Source organism: Ceratotherium simum, chromosome X (assembly GCF_057802395.1).
Source record: "Ceratotherium simum simum isolate JZ-2026a chromosome X, ASM5780239v1, whole genome shotgun sequence".
NCBI classification, from domain to species: domain Eukaryota; kingdom Metazoa; phylum Chordata; class Mammalia; order Perissodactyla; family Rhinocerotidae; genus Ceratotherium; species Ceratotherium simum.
In genome coordinates, this window is record NC_141940.1 from 16,797,989 (window position 1) to 16,812,775 (window position 14,787).

Here is a 14,787-nt window from a genome sequence, read left to right on the forward strand (position 1 = left end):
CTTTTTTTTCCATTGCCAAAGGTGGATTCTGTGACGGCAGAAGCCTGGTATGGCCCTTAACTGACCCCCAGAAGCAGCAGTGCCAGCATATTAATGGACACGATTTAAAGTTACAATTGGCCTTCAATTTTGAGTCCCCCTTACCTTGCCTGTTCTGTTTCTATTTGTCATCTTCTATCCCCTGCACAATTTGCTAAATAGTTATATTTACTGTTTACCTATGTCTCTTTGTCCCCGTGCTAGAAGGGCACAAGGACAGGGCATTTTCGCTCTGTTTCTTCCATTAATGCATCCCTAGGCACTTAGAATAGTGCCTGGCACATACTGACTGTGGATTAAATATTATTAAATTCAACAAATGAGTGATCTAGTCAGCAATGATCTTTAGCTATAGTTAATTCATCACTCATTCAGTAGGAATAAAATTGTTGAACAACCCAGTAAGACTTCAGTTGTTTTTTTACCAAAAACAACTCCAGATCTGGTGTACATGAGCCTCAAAGTGGTTAAAGATCTACTTTATTGGAGAGATGCAGTCCAACTCCAGACATGAATTTGGGGATAAAACCAGAGTCCCTTGAAGGAAAGGGAAGCTTCTTACCCATGGGGTATGATGGCACTAAAATCCCACAAGTACATCCCATGAAAATTTTGCTTCCTTCCTCTAACAGAACATTCCCCCAGACAACAGTGCACTAGAGGAAGGGTTATGTTCAGACCTTTTGGGCACCAGTGGAAAGTGGCTCTGAGCTCACCCTCAGTCCTGGGATTCAGAATTCCACCGTAATCTCCTGGTCAGTGAGTAAACAGAGTTTGGTTCTGAGTTTGCTTTATGGGTCCTGTGGGACCTCCCAACCATCCAGTGGTTAGTTCCCCTCTTTAGGGGTACATCGTCGGAGTGACTATCCTGTAGAGTCTAGGTCTTCACTCACTGGCTCACTCCACAAATTCCTGGTGATTCTCTTTTATGTGTCAGGCACTGTTCTAGGCACTGAATTTACAGCCTTGAACCAAAAGGTCAAAATTCCTGCCTTCATGGACTTGCTCCCTGTTAATGCCTGCCCGGCATCCTGACCCATGGAGTCATAGGAGAGAAAGGGGCAGGTGGGAGGTGGTGGGGCTCCAGGTCCCTGTGGAAGTCGTCATTTCAAAGCAGCAGCACACCTGTAGGAATCACAGAGAAGCCCACCGTTGGACTTGGGGCTGCACGGGCCACGCCCCATTGAGTCCTCCTGTTGGTTGACGTGGACGAGCGTTCTCTGAGAGAGACAGTGGATGTCGGAAGCCCTAGCAGGTGGTGATTCCATGCCAGCTGCTGCTTCATAAACATCCTCCCCCGGGGAGTGAATCACGTCAGCACCCAGTGTGCGAAGGTTGGGCAAGTGAATAATCCCCTTCATCCTTTTAAATGGCAAACTCCAGAAACCATTTGCTTTCGTAGCTGGCCCAGCAGCAGTATGTGTTGAATACATTGTCTCAGTCGTATGTCAACTCTGAAGCTCTTTGCTATAATCTCAAATGCAGGGTCCTTGGTACTCTCACTCTCATCAGGACGTCACTCTGGTCTCCCTAAGTGGATGACGTCATGGCGCTAGGACTGGGCAGCAGGAAGTATCAGTCTGGGCGTAGTTAGAAACGGGGTCTGAATAAACCGCGTGAAAACACAGGGACCTGCACCAGCAGTTTCCACGGCTCCGGGGTTCTGCAGTAGAGCTCCCACTGGTGTGCTGGGAACGGTAGCAGATGTCTCGATGTAGAGAGTCCCCTTAGCTCGTTTAGGGAGAAATGCAGTGAAGGAAAGGGAGTAACACCGTCATATTGAGCAGCATCGGCCAACTATACCCCCTGGGCCAAATCTGGTCTGCTGCCTGAGATAGGTCTTAAAAAACGAAGGTCCGTTCAAGTCCCTGGAGCCTAATCAGGGCCTAATGCACTGATCCTGCTGTCCCTGTCATCATCATTATGGTTGTTGTATTCACAGAGGGAGTCTGACGTCTCCCATGGGGATTGTGGTTCCTTCTATAACTATTTGGATTCCTAATAGGTTGTGATTTGTTTGTTTCACTGCTGTTATTAGATGTATACAGGTTTGACTGTACATCTTCCTAATAGATATGTTTTATCAGCATAAACAATCCCTCTTTGTCATGTTTCATGTGTGGTTCTTTGACTTGTTTTGTCGGAAATTAAAAATGCCATTTCATCAGCCACTTATCCAAGGTTCTGTGGCTTTGTTTATTGGAGAAATTAGTGTTTAGAAACCAAGATCTTATGTCTATATCTATTGAAAACTCGGAGATTGCATCGGTACCTCCGGTACCAGTCCACAAGCACAGGGATCACCCAGGTTTCGCTCTCTTTCCACCTTTCCGTGTTTATAGCTCCCTCAGATGTGGAGACCCCTGCCTCCCAGCATCCTCGCATATTTGCTTCTGTGCACAGCCCTCCTGTATACACTCTGACCCTGCCGGCAGCCTTCCCACTATACTCTCACTCACTCCTCTCCAGGGCCCTGGCTTCCACCAGGCTGCCTGCGCACTTTGGGGCAGGCTGGAAGCCCACCGTCCTACCCACGGTGCCCTGCCCTCCAAGGGAGGCAGTTGTGGGGATTCTCTCCTTTGCCTCTGGAACCCCTCACAAAGCTGGCTTATATTCACCACTCCATTGTAACTGCCACTTCAGGTAGCTGGACTTAAGTTCTTCATGAGCATCTTCCCAAGCGAGCTGACACCAGGGCTGATGGGCTGGCTACAAAGTGATATCTTGGGGTTGGTAAAGGGCTTTAGTTCTAAACATGCATAACTGAGGACTCAGATCAGTTATCGGGGAGTGGAGAGTTCTCTCGGCTCCTCCTAGAGCAGTTTCACTTCATGAGAGCACTGCCCCAGTTAACTGTAAATTACATTCATGAGAACACTTCATCCCTCCACCGCTCTGGGTATTTGAGGAGGTACTGTATACAACTAGTAAGAAGTATAATTTTACAGTTGAAACTACACCAAAGGTAGAGGTTATTTTGACAGTGTAAAAAACATGCTTCACAGTTGAAGAGGTAACATCAACTGACATTCCCTGACCAAAAAAAAAATGTAGAACTAATTCAGTTATGAAAAAAAATGTATAGATGAGAATTTTCCCCCATCCTTGAAATCATAATGAAAAATACACCTAATGATATATGTCATCTAAAGCAATATCATTGTAAGTTTATAGAAATGTTTGTCTAAACATTAATCAAAAAATTATTTCTATTGTATATATATACCACATCTTCTTTATCCATTCATCTGTTGATTGGCACTTGGGTTGCTTGGCTATTTTGAATAATGCTGCAATGAACATAGGGATGCATACATCTTTTTGAATTATTGATTTCATGTTCTTTGGATAAATACTCAGTAGTGGGATAGCCGGATCATATGGTATTTCTATTTTTAATTTTTTGAGGAAACTCCATACTGTTTTCCATAGTGGCTGCACCAGTTTGCATTCCCATGAACAGTGTATGGAGGTTCCCTTTTCTCCACATCCTCTCCTACTCTTATTTCTTGTCTTGTTAATTATAGCCTTTCTGACAGGTGCGAGGTGATACCTCATTGTAGTTTTGATTTGCATTTCCCTAATAATTAATGATGTTGACCATCTTTTCACGTGCCTGTTGGCCATCTGTATATCTTCTTTGGAAAAATGTCTGTTCATATCCTCTGCCCATTTTTTGATTGGGTTGTTTACTACTCAGCCATAAAAAAAGACAAAATTGTGCCATTTGCAACAACATGGATGGACCTTGAGGGTATTATGCTGAGCAAAATAAGATAGAGAAAGACAAACACCATATGATTTCACTCATATGTGGAAGATAAACGAACAAACACGTAGATAAGGAGAACAGATTGGTGGTTACCAGAGGAGAAGGGGGTGGGGGGAGGGAGAAAGTGGTAAAGGGGCACATATGTATGGGGATGGATAAAAACTGGACTATTAGTGGTGAACACGATGCAACCTACACAGAAACTGAAATATAGTGATGTACACCTGAAATTTACACAATGTTGTAAGCCAGTATTACCTCAATAAAATAATTAAAAAAAAAGAAAACAAAATGCATACACTATAAAGATAGAAAAAAATATTTCCAAAGCAGCTTTTGTAATTGAAGGAATAACTTTTTCCTTAGCGTGAAACTCATCTTCACCAGGGAGGTTGAGTTATTGATATTACAGAAAACACAAGTGATTGGGTGATTTACTTACAAGTTGCTGCAGCCAGAGCCCTGAGGACAGGTCACAAAGCCAGGAAAAAGCTGAGTTGGGACCGGATCTCAAGTCTTCTGAGCAATAACTCTCCTGTTTATAGCCAGCCATAACATTGTCATGAGTAAGGACAAATAGTGCTGAGAAAGAGGCAAGTGGAAAAGTGAAATCTTCTGATTTCGTCTGACTAGACTTGAAACCAGATCCTCTCCCTAGGTCACCTGGAATTGCCCATGGTAGTACTCTTCTCTCATTCAGTTTATTCCTCCAGTATTATGAATACCCACTATGTATCTGGCACTGTTCTAGGTGCTGCAGGCACAGCAGAGAACAGCAAAAGAAATCCCTACCCTCATGGAGCTGACATGGAAGTGGGGAGAGACAGCCAATACTTTTTTTTGTTTTTGCTGAGGAAGATTAGCCCTGAGCTAACATCTGTGTCCATCCTTCTCCACTTTATATATGCATGCTGCCACAGCACGGCTGGACAGGTGGTGCATAGGTCCGTGCCCAGGATCCAAACCCTCGAACCTCAGGCTGCTGAAGTGGAGCACACAAACTCAACCACTATGCCACCAAGCCGGCCCCCAGGCAATGCTTTTTAAAACATATCAATAATGGAGCAGAAGGAGTGACATCAGCAAAATGGTGACATGGGGATTTCTAGTGCGTGTTCCCCCTACACACAAAAACACTTTCACAAGAGCTAAGGATTCCAGGTGAGGGATTACAGTACGTGAGTGAAGCACAGAAATAAGAAAAGATGCATTGAGGAGAGTAGCAAAGATAGATTCACATTGCCCCCATCACCCCTCTCCCAAGCTCTGGCAGCCCAGCACAGAGAGAGACAGCTTACCCATGGGAGGAGAGTCAAGTGAGCACCCAACTTCACTGCTGACCATAGATCAAGCTGGCCTCAGAACCAGGCCTACTCCCGTGCCCCTAGGTTCTAGATTCTAAAAATAGAACTACATATGATCTAGTAATCCCACTTCTGAGTATATATCCAAAGGAAATGAAAACAGGATATTGAAAAGATATCTGCATTCCCATGTTTATTGCAGCATTATTCACATAGCCAAGATATGGAAACAACCTCAGTGTCCATCAATGGATGAATGAATAAAGAAGATGTAATATATATATACACACATACACACACACACACACACACACACACAATGGAATATTATTCAGCCATGAGAAAGAAGAAAATTCTTCCATTTGTGACAACATGGATGGATCTTGAGGGCATTATGCTAAGTGAGATAAGAAAAACAGAGAAAGACAAATACTGTATGATATCATATTATGTGGAATCTAAAAAAGCAAAACTTGTAAAAACAGAGAGTAGAATGTTGGTGGGTGGGGGAATTGGGGAGATGTTGTTTAAGAGTACAAACTTGCAACTAGTAGATAAGTAAATTCTGGAGATGTAATGTACAGCCTAATGATTATAGTCAACAATATTGTATTATAAACTCCAAAGTTGCTGAGAGAATAGATCTTAAATGTCCTTAAAACAAAAAAGAAATGATAATTATGTGATGTGATGGAGGTGTTAGCTAACACTACAGTGGTAATAATATTGCAATATATAAATGTATCAGACCAACACATTGTACATCTTAAACATACACAATTTATACATCAATTATATCTCAATAAAAAAATTACTCCCCATACATGAAAAGAGAAGTACAAATGACCAATGGGCATATGAAAAAATTTAATCTTGATATGTATTCAAAGGCATGTGCACTGAAACATCAAAATAAACTATTTGGCTTATCCAATTGAGATTTAAAAATGAGACTTTGGTACAGGTAAAGGGGAGGAGAAGAAGGAAAACATCGAGGTCTTTATCCCAGTACATTTGGAGACTGGATTTAACGCTAACTGTAAATTGGGGATGATGGGGAAGGAAGAGTTTTAGGGAAATAATGGGTTAAATGAAAGATTACACTGATCTTGAGGGGAGAGAAATGCACCCAGCTTGAGGCAATGAAAGGCAGTAACAAATTTTAAAACATCTGTTGTTACCCGGAATTTCCACCCTTGTCTCAAAACACTCTCATTCCTGAGTGGAGTGTGTAACTCGGCACCACCATTCTGGAGGGTGTCAAAACCCCTAAAGCATGCACATCCTTTGGCCCACTTCTAGGAATATATGTTAAGAAATTGATCACGGGCCAGCCCGGTGGTGCAGCGGTTAAGTGCGCGTGCTCCGCTGCAGCGGCCCAAGAGTTCGCAGGTTCAGATCCCAGCGCGCACCAACGCACCCCTTGTTAAGCCATGTTGTGGAGGCGTCTCATATAAAGTAGAGGAAGATGGGCACGGATGTTAGCCCAGGGCCAGTCTTCCTCAAGAGCAAAGGGGAGGATTGGCGTCCGATGTTAGCTCAGGGCTAGTCCTCCTCACAAAAAAAAAAAAAAAAAAAGAAATTGATCATGACTATGCCACAGCATTTATCCACAATGACATCTGTCACTGCATCATTGATAAAAAACAAATAAAAACAACAAAAAGCAAATCCTCACAACAACCAAAAACCCAACCCCACAAACAAACAACAATAAAGGCGAACAACAAAAAGGCCTTGGGAAATACATGATGAAACCTTCATACAAGAGATACCGTGCAGTTTTAGGTGCAGAAAAATACTTAATCACATGGTAAGATACACATCAAGTAGGGGGAGTAGGTTTCAAAGTCATATGTGCCTAATTTTATATATATAAAAGATGTACACACAAAGAGAAAATTCACCCCAAACTCAGCAGTTTCCCTTGGGGGTAGGGTGGGCTGGGATTCTGTCCACTGTTTATATTTCTCGGGTTCTACTGTATTGGCTCTAGTGCTCCTGGAACTGCCAACTCGGCTGCTGTTTTGCCCTCCCCTCAGTTGCTTAGATCCCAGCCGGTCTCCAGAGGTGAGAGGTAAGGGAGAAGACAGTTGGGCCCATCTCAGTGTGGCCCCAGCTGCTCCCATTGGGGAGCTCCATACCGAGAAGGCCCCCAGCTCTGCCCCCCAAGCCCTGGATTTCTTATCTGTTTCCTGTCCCCTACCCAGAAAGGACAGGGTCATCTTCAGCCTATGCCACTCCCCCACCCCTCCAGCCCAATTCCCTGACCCTCCAGGGGTACTGGGGCGTCAGGAAAAAAAGATTCTGCTTGGGGTTCTAGTTCAGAATGGGTTTGAGACTCCAGTCCTCAGTTTCTCCATAAAATGAGAATAACGTAACTGTTATTACTTAACAGTGGTGTTAGTTTGCAAATTGGCTCCCTTACAACACAGAGGGCGAGGAGAGACTGAATAAAATGGGAGACCACTCCAGCTTGGTAGGTGGCAGGATTAATAAGCAAGGGAACTCACATACAAGGCTCGTCTTGGGAGGCCACAAGATGAATAGATCTCTGTACCCACCCACTAGAATCTTAAAAGTTTATATAGGGGTCTTAATGGCATTTGTCACATATACCGTCCAGATGGTCTCAACGACACCTTACTCTCTCAAGGCTGCATCCCTGAAACAGCTCCGGCTATGGGACCAGTGGGCGGAACATACATTTCAAGGACAGGGGAGGGGCTGACCAGCCTCCGATTGCCCTGGTCCAGCTCATGGGTCAACCAGCTGTCACATCCTCTTGATGACCTCCTCCAACAGGTGGCTGTGTGGATTATGATGAGACTGTGGAAGCAAAGCACCCAGCAGGGTGCCTGGAGCTGGGTAGGCTCTCATCGCATGTCAGTTCCCTTCACTTGGTTTCCTCTCCGTATAGTGACAAGGCTGCTCCAGGTGAGATGTGAGGACAAATGTGGGATAGATATCATCACACTGAATGCCCGTAACCACCTGAAGGCTCCTTGCTGAAAACACATGAGCGCAGCTGGCTAGCCTGGGGCCACGCAGTGGTCAGCGGAGGGCCTGGGCTCAGGGCTCCACTCTCAACCAGAGCAGGACGTGCCTGCCTGCCTTCCTCCATAGCAGGGAAGGGTGGTCCTCCCTCATCAGCAGGCCTTGGACCCCAGGCTCTGGTCTGATCCTCTCCCACCTTGGTTGTGCCAGGCTACACGATCCCTGGAGTGGGTGCGGGACCATCAGGGACTGACTAGGACCACCTAGACAAAGGGGATTGAAGCTCAGGGCACTGGCAGGGACTGGGGTCCATCCCTCCTATGGTGGCTGATATTGGAAGGGTCCCTCTTATCAGGGTGCTTTGCCCCAGGTCATGCTCCTCAGTGTGAACATAACCCTGTGTCCTCAGGACGCCTCCCTCCTGGGGCCTGTGGGCCTTCCTTCCTCTGTGGCTGGCTGCTGCGCTCCCCCCCAGGCCTCCCTCACCCAGTCCTCTGACCCCTGCCCACCCTTACCGTGCAGCGGCCTCAGAGCCCCCGGCCCGGCTTCTCTGGGGAGGCACTGGGAGGGGGGCTCTGAAGAGGCAGTTTGGGTCTAGAGTGGGGGAGGGGGAGCAGGTTTCTGATCCTGGTGGTTCATCTTCCCCAAAGCTCCGCATAGTCCTGGCCAGCAGGGAGGCAGGGGGACCTTGCTACCTGCTGCTGCAGAGGGGCCTCCAGGTGACACAAAATGATCTGCAGACAGTCTATTTCACCTCACTTCCCCCAGCCCACCCTCGGGGTTCAACTGAATTAAGCGCTTTGTAACACCAGGCTCTAAAATGAAGAAAAGACTTAGGTAGTAGGTTATTCAAACAAAGGCTGTGAATGGGACAAATTGCCACCTCTCGGGCCAGGCCTATGCTGCTGCCTTCTCCTCATGGAGGCAGTGGTCCAGGTCAAGTTGGGTCTCTGAGCATCCTCTGAATGGGTCCCAGCCCCTTACAGCCCTCTGAGGGTGCTCCCCTCCCCAGCTCCTGGCCATCAGCGGGGTGACCTCACCACTGGCCCCTCTCTCCTCCAAGGCGACTGCACCACACCAGAAACAGGAGGCCTCCAGTTTTATTTTATTTCATTTCATTGAACTCAAGGACTGTTTTCAACTTAGAGAGACAACAAGATGTGACAACAGCAGAAACAAGACCATTTCTCTGACCAGACTGTGCGGACCAGTACAGAGTTAACACCCACAGGAAACTGAAAGTCATCTTACTAGGTCGGTGTCTTTGATTTTGTAGAAGCTCCGCGACCTGAAAAGCAGGCTGCAAATAAATAAAGTGCACTGACAGCCCGTCAAGCAGCGAGGGCCCAGGGAGGGAGAGAAGGAAGTGGGAGGGCAGAAGCGTGCTAACTACTCAAGGCCAACACGGTAAGGAAAGCAGTGGCAGGGACTCAGGCTGAGGACCTGTCCCTGGCCCCTCCCCCAGCCAATCCCTCTGAGCCCAGACAGCCACAGCCAGAGCCACCGGGACTTCCTGTGCCCCCCTGTGTGGGGTGGGGCTCTCTGCAGGGGAGGAGGTCTCGGAGGCCAGGCCCCTGAAGCTGTGCCCTGTCTGTGGGAAAGCTGCCTCCTAGGCCACAGGCAGCGCCAGCTGAGCCCCCTGCCCAGGGAGGGCCAGGCACTCAGTGCACTCATCCTGCTCCACAGCTCCACCCCACCTCACCACACACGCATGCACACACACACACACCTGCACACGCACAGGCACACGCAGTGAGTGAAGAGCCTCCCTCGTGCCATTCCCAGGCCTTCCTCCTCCCTCCCTGCCTGGACCAGAAAGATGCTGGAGCTGGGGATCGAGTCACCCAGAGGGTGAGACCTCGGCTTGAAAGGGGCACATCTGCATGTCAGCACCAAGGAGGCCTCTCCTCCTCCTCTGCTCTCATGCAGCCCCGTGTTGCTCTCCTCTCAGAGGCTGCCCCAGAGATTGATGGGTGGAGTCAGCAGGCTGGCAGGCTCCCAGAAGTGGTCCTGGGTGGACAGAGCTGGGGTGGAGGAGGGACCACTAGGACGGGGCTCCCAGGAGACTTGGCACAAGGAAGGAAGCCATCGGGCCCTGTCTGTGGAAACTGCAGGGGCCACGTGGTGGCCTTGGTCCAGCCTCATCCCTGGGATGAGGCAGGCAGAGATCTTCACCAGGACTCAGGCTCCGCCAGGCAGCTGAAGAGGGCAGATGCTGTGAGAGCGGGCCGCTCTGTCCCTGGGCTTGAGCAGACTGCTGTGGTTTTCAGTCCCAGGAACCCTGAGCACGTGGGCCTGGAGCAAGCAGTGTAGAGCAGATGTGGGACGGGGCTCCCCTCTGGGCCACCACGGGCCATCCTGTTATGCCAGTCAGCAGCGCAGCCAGGGCCCCCAGGACCAACCCAAGCCCATCCAGAGGAGATTCTCCTGTGTGATCCTGGGCCGAGCCTGGGGACAGAGAGATGGGGTCACGCAGGGACCCAGCCCCATCCCACCCCAGGGTTATCCCTTCACTCTCCTGCTTACATCATGTCCCACCCCCACCCCGCCACCCAAGCTGAGAGGCTTGTGCCACCCAACTGCTGCAGAGCCCTTGGTCACACCTGGGGTGGGGGTGGGGAGGCCAGGCTCTGTGGGTGGGGACCTCGGCTCGGGGGGGAGAGTGGGGTGGTTCTGGGGCTCATCTCTCCCGTGCCCTTCTCAGCTCAGAATGTTCTCCTGGTCTTCCCTGTGACCTCCCCTGCCACTCCAAGGAAAGCTAGTTCCCCACCTTCCCTACCCGGGACCTCTCTCTCCCTAGGTCCCCTGGGAGCCTTGTGCTTCCCCTCCCCTCCCCCCTGTGCCAGGTCTTGGAGAAGACTGGGGGGTCGCTGGGGGAGTGCAGCCTAGGCACAGATTCAGCTGCACCACTTATCTGTGTGACAAGGGCCAATCCCTCTTTCCCCGATTGCCCCAGTTTCCCCAGTCAGTAGTGGGGAGACTGGAACTCCCTCATGGTCTTGCTAGGAGATCTCAGTGCCCAGGTGACAGGGCCTGTCCTTCCCCATGCCAGAAACCGACCACTGGCCTACCTCACCCCTCGGGCCTCTGCCTGGAAGGCCCTTCTTCTCCTCCTCCATCAGGCTCTCACTCGCTGCTCCTCAGGCAGCTCTAGAGCCAGGGGCGCCCCCTGGGCAGGCATTTGCCTCTCCCGACAAGGCCAGAGAAGGGGCAGGTCACCACCCACACACACCGGTTCCTGAAAGACAGAAAGAGAGGGAGACTTGAGAGTTGCCTCGCCCCCCCAGAGAGGTCCCTGTTTCCCCAGTGCTGCCTCTACAAGCCCCTTCTCCATGTGCTCCCCCACCCCAGCCTGAGAGCTGCCCTCTGCTCAAGGAGATCCCCATTTCCCCAGATCCTTTGGGTATACAGGTGCTGCTGGAGGCCGCGCCGGGCCCGGGCCGGAGGAGGGTGTTCTGGGGCACCAGGAGGGCAGTGGTAGGGCTGCAGGGAGCATGGCTGAGATGGCAGAACAGCAAGACTGTGGGGGAGGAAGAGGGTGAGGGAGCAAGTCTTTCCCACTCTTCCTTGTCTCCAAATGCAGAGCTTTGGGGGACGCCCTCAGAGAGGGCAGAGGGGAGCAACAGGGACAGCAGCAGCAGGCGGAGAGCAGGCCCCCGGCCCCAAATACAGGGCAGGCGGTAGCCTGCAAAGGGCTGTGCCGGGAGCTGCAGAGAGCCCAGGGGCCTGAGGGCTGCGAAGGGGACAGACCTGGGAAACGTTTGGCCAAGAACACAACCATCCTCCCGGGCTGTCTACCCCAGGGGGTGGAGGAGAAGGGTGGCAGCATCATTTCTCCTCTAAGGCCTTCCCCCAGCCCAGGGGGTGGGGACTGGGCCGTGGACAGGAGGGGACGCCCGGGTCTCTGTCGGTGATGGGCTGACCCTCCGAGATGCAGATGCGCGGTGTCGAGGCGCCGCCGCCCCTCACCCCCATCTTGGAACCATGACACGGGGATCTGGAGAGCCTGCGCCTGCCCTGCCTTGCCTCCGCTCAGCTCGGTAGCTTTCCAGGAGGGCTTCCTCGGGTCCCTTCCATATTTCCCCCAAACCACCAAAGGGCTTGGACATCTAGACGTCATGGCAACCGCCTCCCTCCAGCCCGCGAGTCCACCCTCGGGCCTCCTACCTTTGTGGTCAGGGCCAGCCGAATCAAGTTCCTGCTGCGGAATTTCTCCTTTCTGGTCCCCCTTTGGCCAATGTGAGGCAACAGGTCGGCCACGCTCACTTTTCTCGAGCCCGACGGAAAGGGCCCGTTGTGTGAGTTTCGGTGCAACCTGTCACCGGCTGCGGCGCGTGTAGGCCGGTCACGCCGGGGCTGGGGCTCGGGGGCTGGAGCAGGGGGTCTGCGGCTCGGAGGCCGGCGTCCTCCCGCGCAGGTCTAGGGTCCAGGGGCCGGGGCCGCCCCACCTCCTCCCTCCGCCGCGTCTCGGCGGCCCCGGGCGGCCCCACCGTCCTTCATGCCGGCGCCCCTGCCCGGGGGGCGGGCGCGGGACCCTCGGGCCGGGCCGCTGTGGCCGCGGGCGCTCACTCGATCCGCACCTGCAGGCGGACGTTGAGCATCACGGAGGCCACGACGTAGAAGTAGGGGAAGTTCATGCGCAGCCGCCAGGCCAGGTCGAAGAAGGTGAGCAGCGTGCGCGTGAGCCCCTTGCAGAAGGCGCCGTAGGAGCCGCGGGCCGCCACCGAGCGCGACAGCCGCACCGCCGGGCCCGACAGGGCTGCCGCCGCCGCCGCTGCGGTCACAGCCACCGACGCCGCCATGGGCCCGGGCCCGCGCAGGCCCCGCCGACCCACCGCAGCGCGAGCGGGCGGGCGGGTGGGCAGGTGGACGCGAGGCCCGCACCGACCCGCCGCCGCCCTCCCGACCCGCCCTCAGTCTCCGGCTCCCAGGCTAGGCTCGGGCCGCACACACCAACACAGCCACGGCCGCTTCTCCGTCGCCCACCGACAGCTCCGCCCCCTCGCCGGCTCCCTGAAGCGCGGCCGCCAGCGGAGCTCCGCCCCGAGCGTAGCCACGCCCCTTGCCGTGCGCCCTGGAGCCTCCGCCGCTGACACAGCCCCGCCCGAGGGACCGCCCCCGGCAAGCCCCGCCCAAGAGTCCGCCCAGCCGGCAAGCCCAGCCCACGAGGCCACCCAGCCCGCAAGCGCGCCCCCTCCTGGGCTCCTCCCGCCTCAGGGCCTGAGCTGATTGGAAGGCAGGGACCGCTCCTACGGAACTTTCTAGAGCGGAGTGCAGGGCCAGAGGGTCTGGACCGCTGTGCTGATTGTGTACAGAAGGTCCGCCTGGAACACTCCGCCGTTCACCCCATTCGCTTTCCCCCACCGTCTCCGCAGAAAACCCGGCCAGCCAACCCGTTGTACCTTGCTTTAATTCGCGTTTCTGTGTTTCATCAAACCCACACGCGCATTTTTTTGCTTTCTGATATGTTTGCTGGTCATGTGTGTTTCTTTATTCGTGAATTGTTCCATTGGCCTTCCTTGTCCCTGTAGGGGTTGAAAGACTCTCCCTCTACTCTTCTAGATTCAATATATATACACCTCTTAGGTCTGTCAAATAAACCCACAACAGGCAGATTAACAGGAGAAATGTATACACATTTATTAGCTTTTAATATTGCCTGCACGGGGGCATCACAGGAAAAAAAGTGAGCACCCAGAAAGGCAGTGAGATTTGAGAGCTTATATACTGTATTCTTCTTTTTTTGTGTGTGAGGAAGATCGGCCCTGAGCTAATGTCTGCCAATCCTCCTCGTTTTGCTGAGGAAGACTGGCCCTGGGCTAACATCTGTGCCCATCTGGCTCTACTTTACATGGGACACCGCCACAGCATGGCTTGATAAGAAGTGCATCGGTGCGTGCCCGGGATCTGAACCAGCCAACCACGGGCTGCTGCAGCGTAGCGCGTGCACTTAACTGCTTGGGCCACGGGGCAGGCCCCTATATACCATATTCTTAATAGGGGAAGAGGAGGGAAGATGTAGGCAATTTAGGGGAAAGAATGATTTTTAGAAAAGATGAATGGTCCTTAGAAGAGTAGATGGAAGATATGATAGTTTGTGACAGAGTTTGTCTGAGTGTGGTGTGGACTTCTAGTTTCCTCTCCTGTGGTAAGAGTTAATTCTTCCCTGGCTGATGAACCTCCCAAGGAAGGGATTTATGACAACTGAATTCCTTCTGGAGGATCTGTCTTTAGACAGATAAGGGGATTTCAGAAGAGGCATCTCCCTGCATTTGCTGTTTTTCAAGTGCCTTCAGCTCAAAATAATCAGTATACTAAAGTGGCATATTTTGGAGTGGCATGTCCTGAGCTCCCTCTTACCTCCTAGTGATTTCTAAACCCTCCTCTTAATCCATTGTTTGTCCTGGATGCTGCACAGGATCTTCTCAGGTTTTCATTTGCACTTGTTCATAGTGTTTTTCTTGCTAATGGGCTTAAAAGCCTTTTCCTTGTTTCATCTAATCTTTTTATTCTAAGCCAAATCCAACCCAAACCCAATCGTGTTTTCAAGACTATTGAAATGCTCACACTTCTTTATAGTCATGACTTTTTAAAAGCTGTCTGCTAGAAGTAGATTTACCACGACCCCATCCCAGTTTTCATGGGAAGGGCTGGGCTGAGTACTAAGGCCCTCTC

The 14,787-nt window shown here is 51.5% G+C and overlaps 1 protein-coding gene across 2 annotated transcripts; it reads right to left on the bottom strand.

The window, feature by feature from the left end:
- Positions 1-10,205: 10,205 nt before the first annotated feature.
- Positions 10,206-13,109, bottom strand: LOC147911755 (small integral membrane protein 10-like protein 2A). 2 transcript variants are annotated; one of them, XM_087427461.1, is made up of 3 exons: positions 12,280-13,109; positions 11,184-11,350; positions 10,211-10,560 (listed from the first exon to the last, which is right to left on the bottom strand). In XM_087427461.1, exon 1 carries the CDS (start codon positions 12,912-12,914, stop codon positions 12,678-12,680), a length of 237 nt encoding a protein of 78 aa, XP_087283587.1. In that variant the 5' UTR covers positions 12,915-13,109; the 3' UTR covers positions 10,211-10,560; positions 11,184-11,350; positions 12,280-12,677. The 2 variants fall into 2 exon arrangements, with proteins under 2 accessions (XP_087283588.1, XP_087283587.1); XM_087427462.1 differs by lacking the exon at positions 11,184-11,350 and having other exon boundaries at positions 10,206-10,560.
- Positions 13,110-14,787: the final 1,678 nt, after the last annotated feature.

Excerpts from the sequence above, each read along its gene's own strand:
- LOC147911755 (XM_087427462.1), bottom strand. The coding sequence starts at position 12,914 with ATGGCGGCGTCGGTGGCTGTGACCGCAGCGGCGGCGGCGGCAGCCCTG.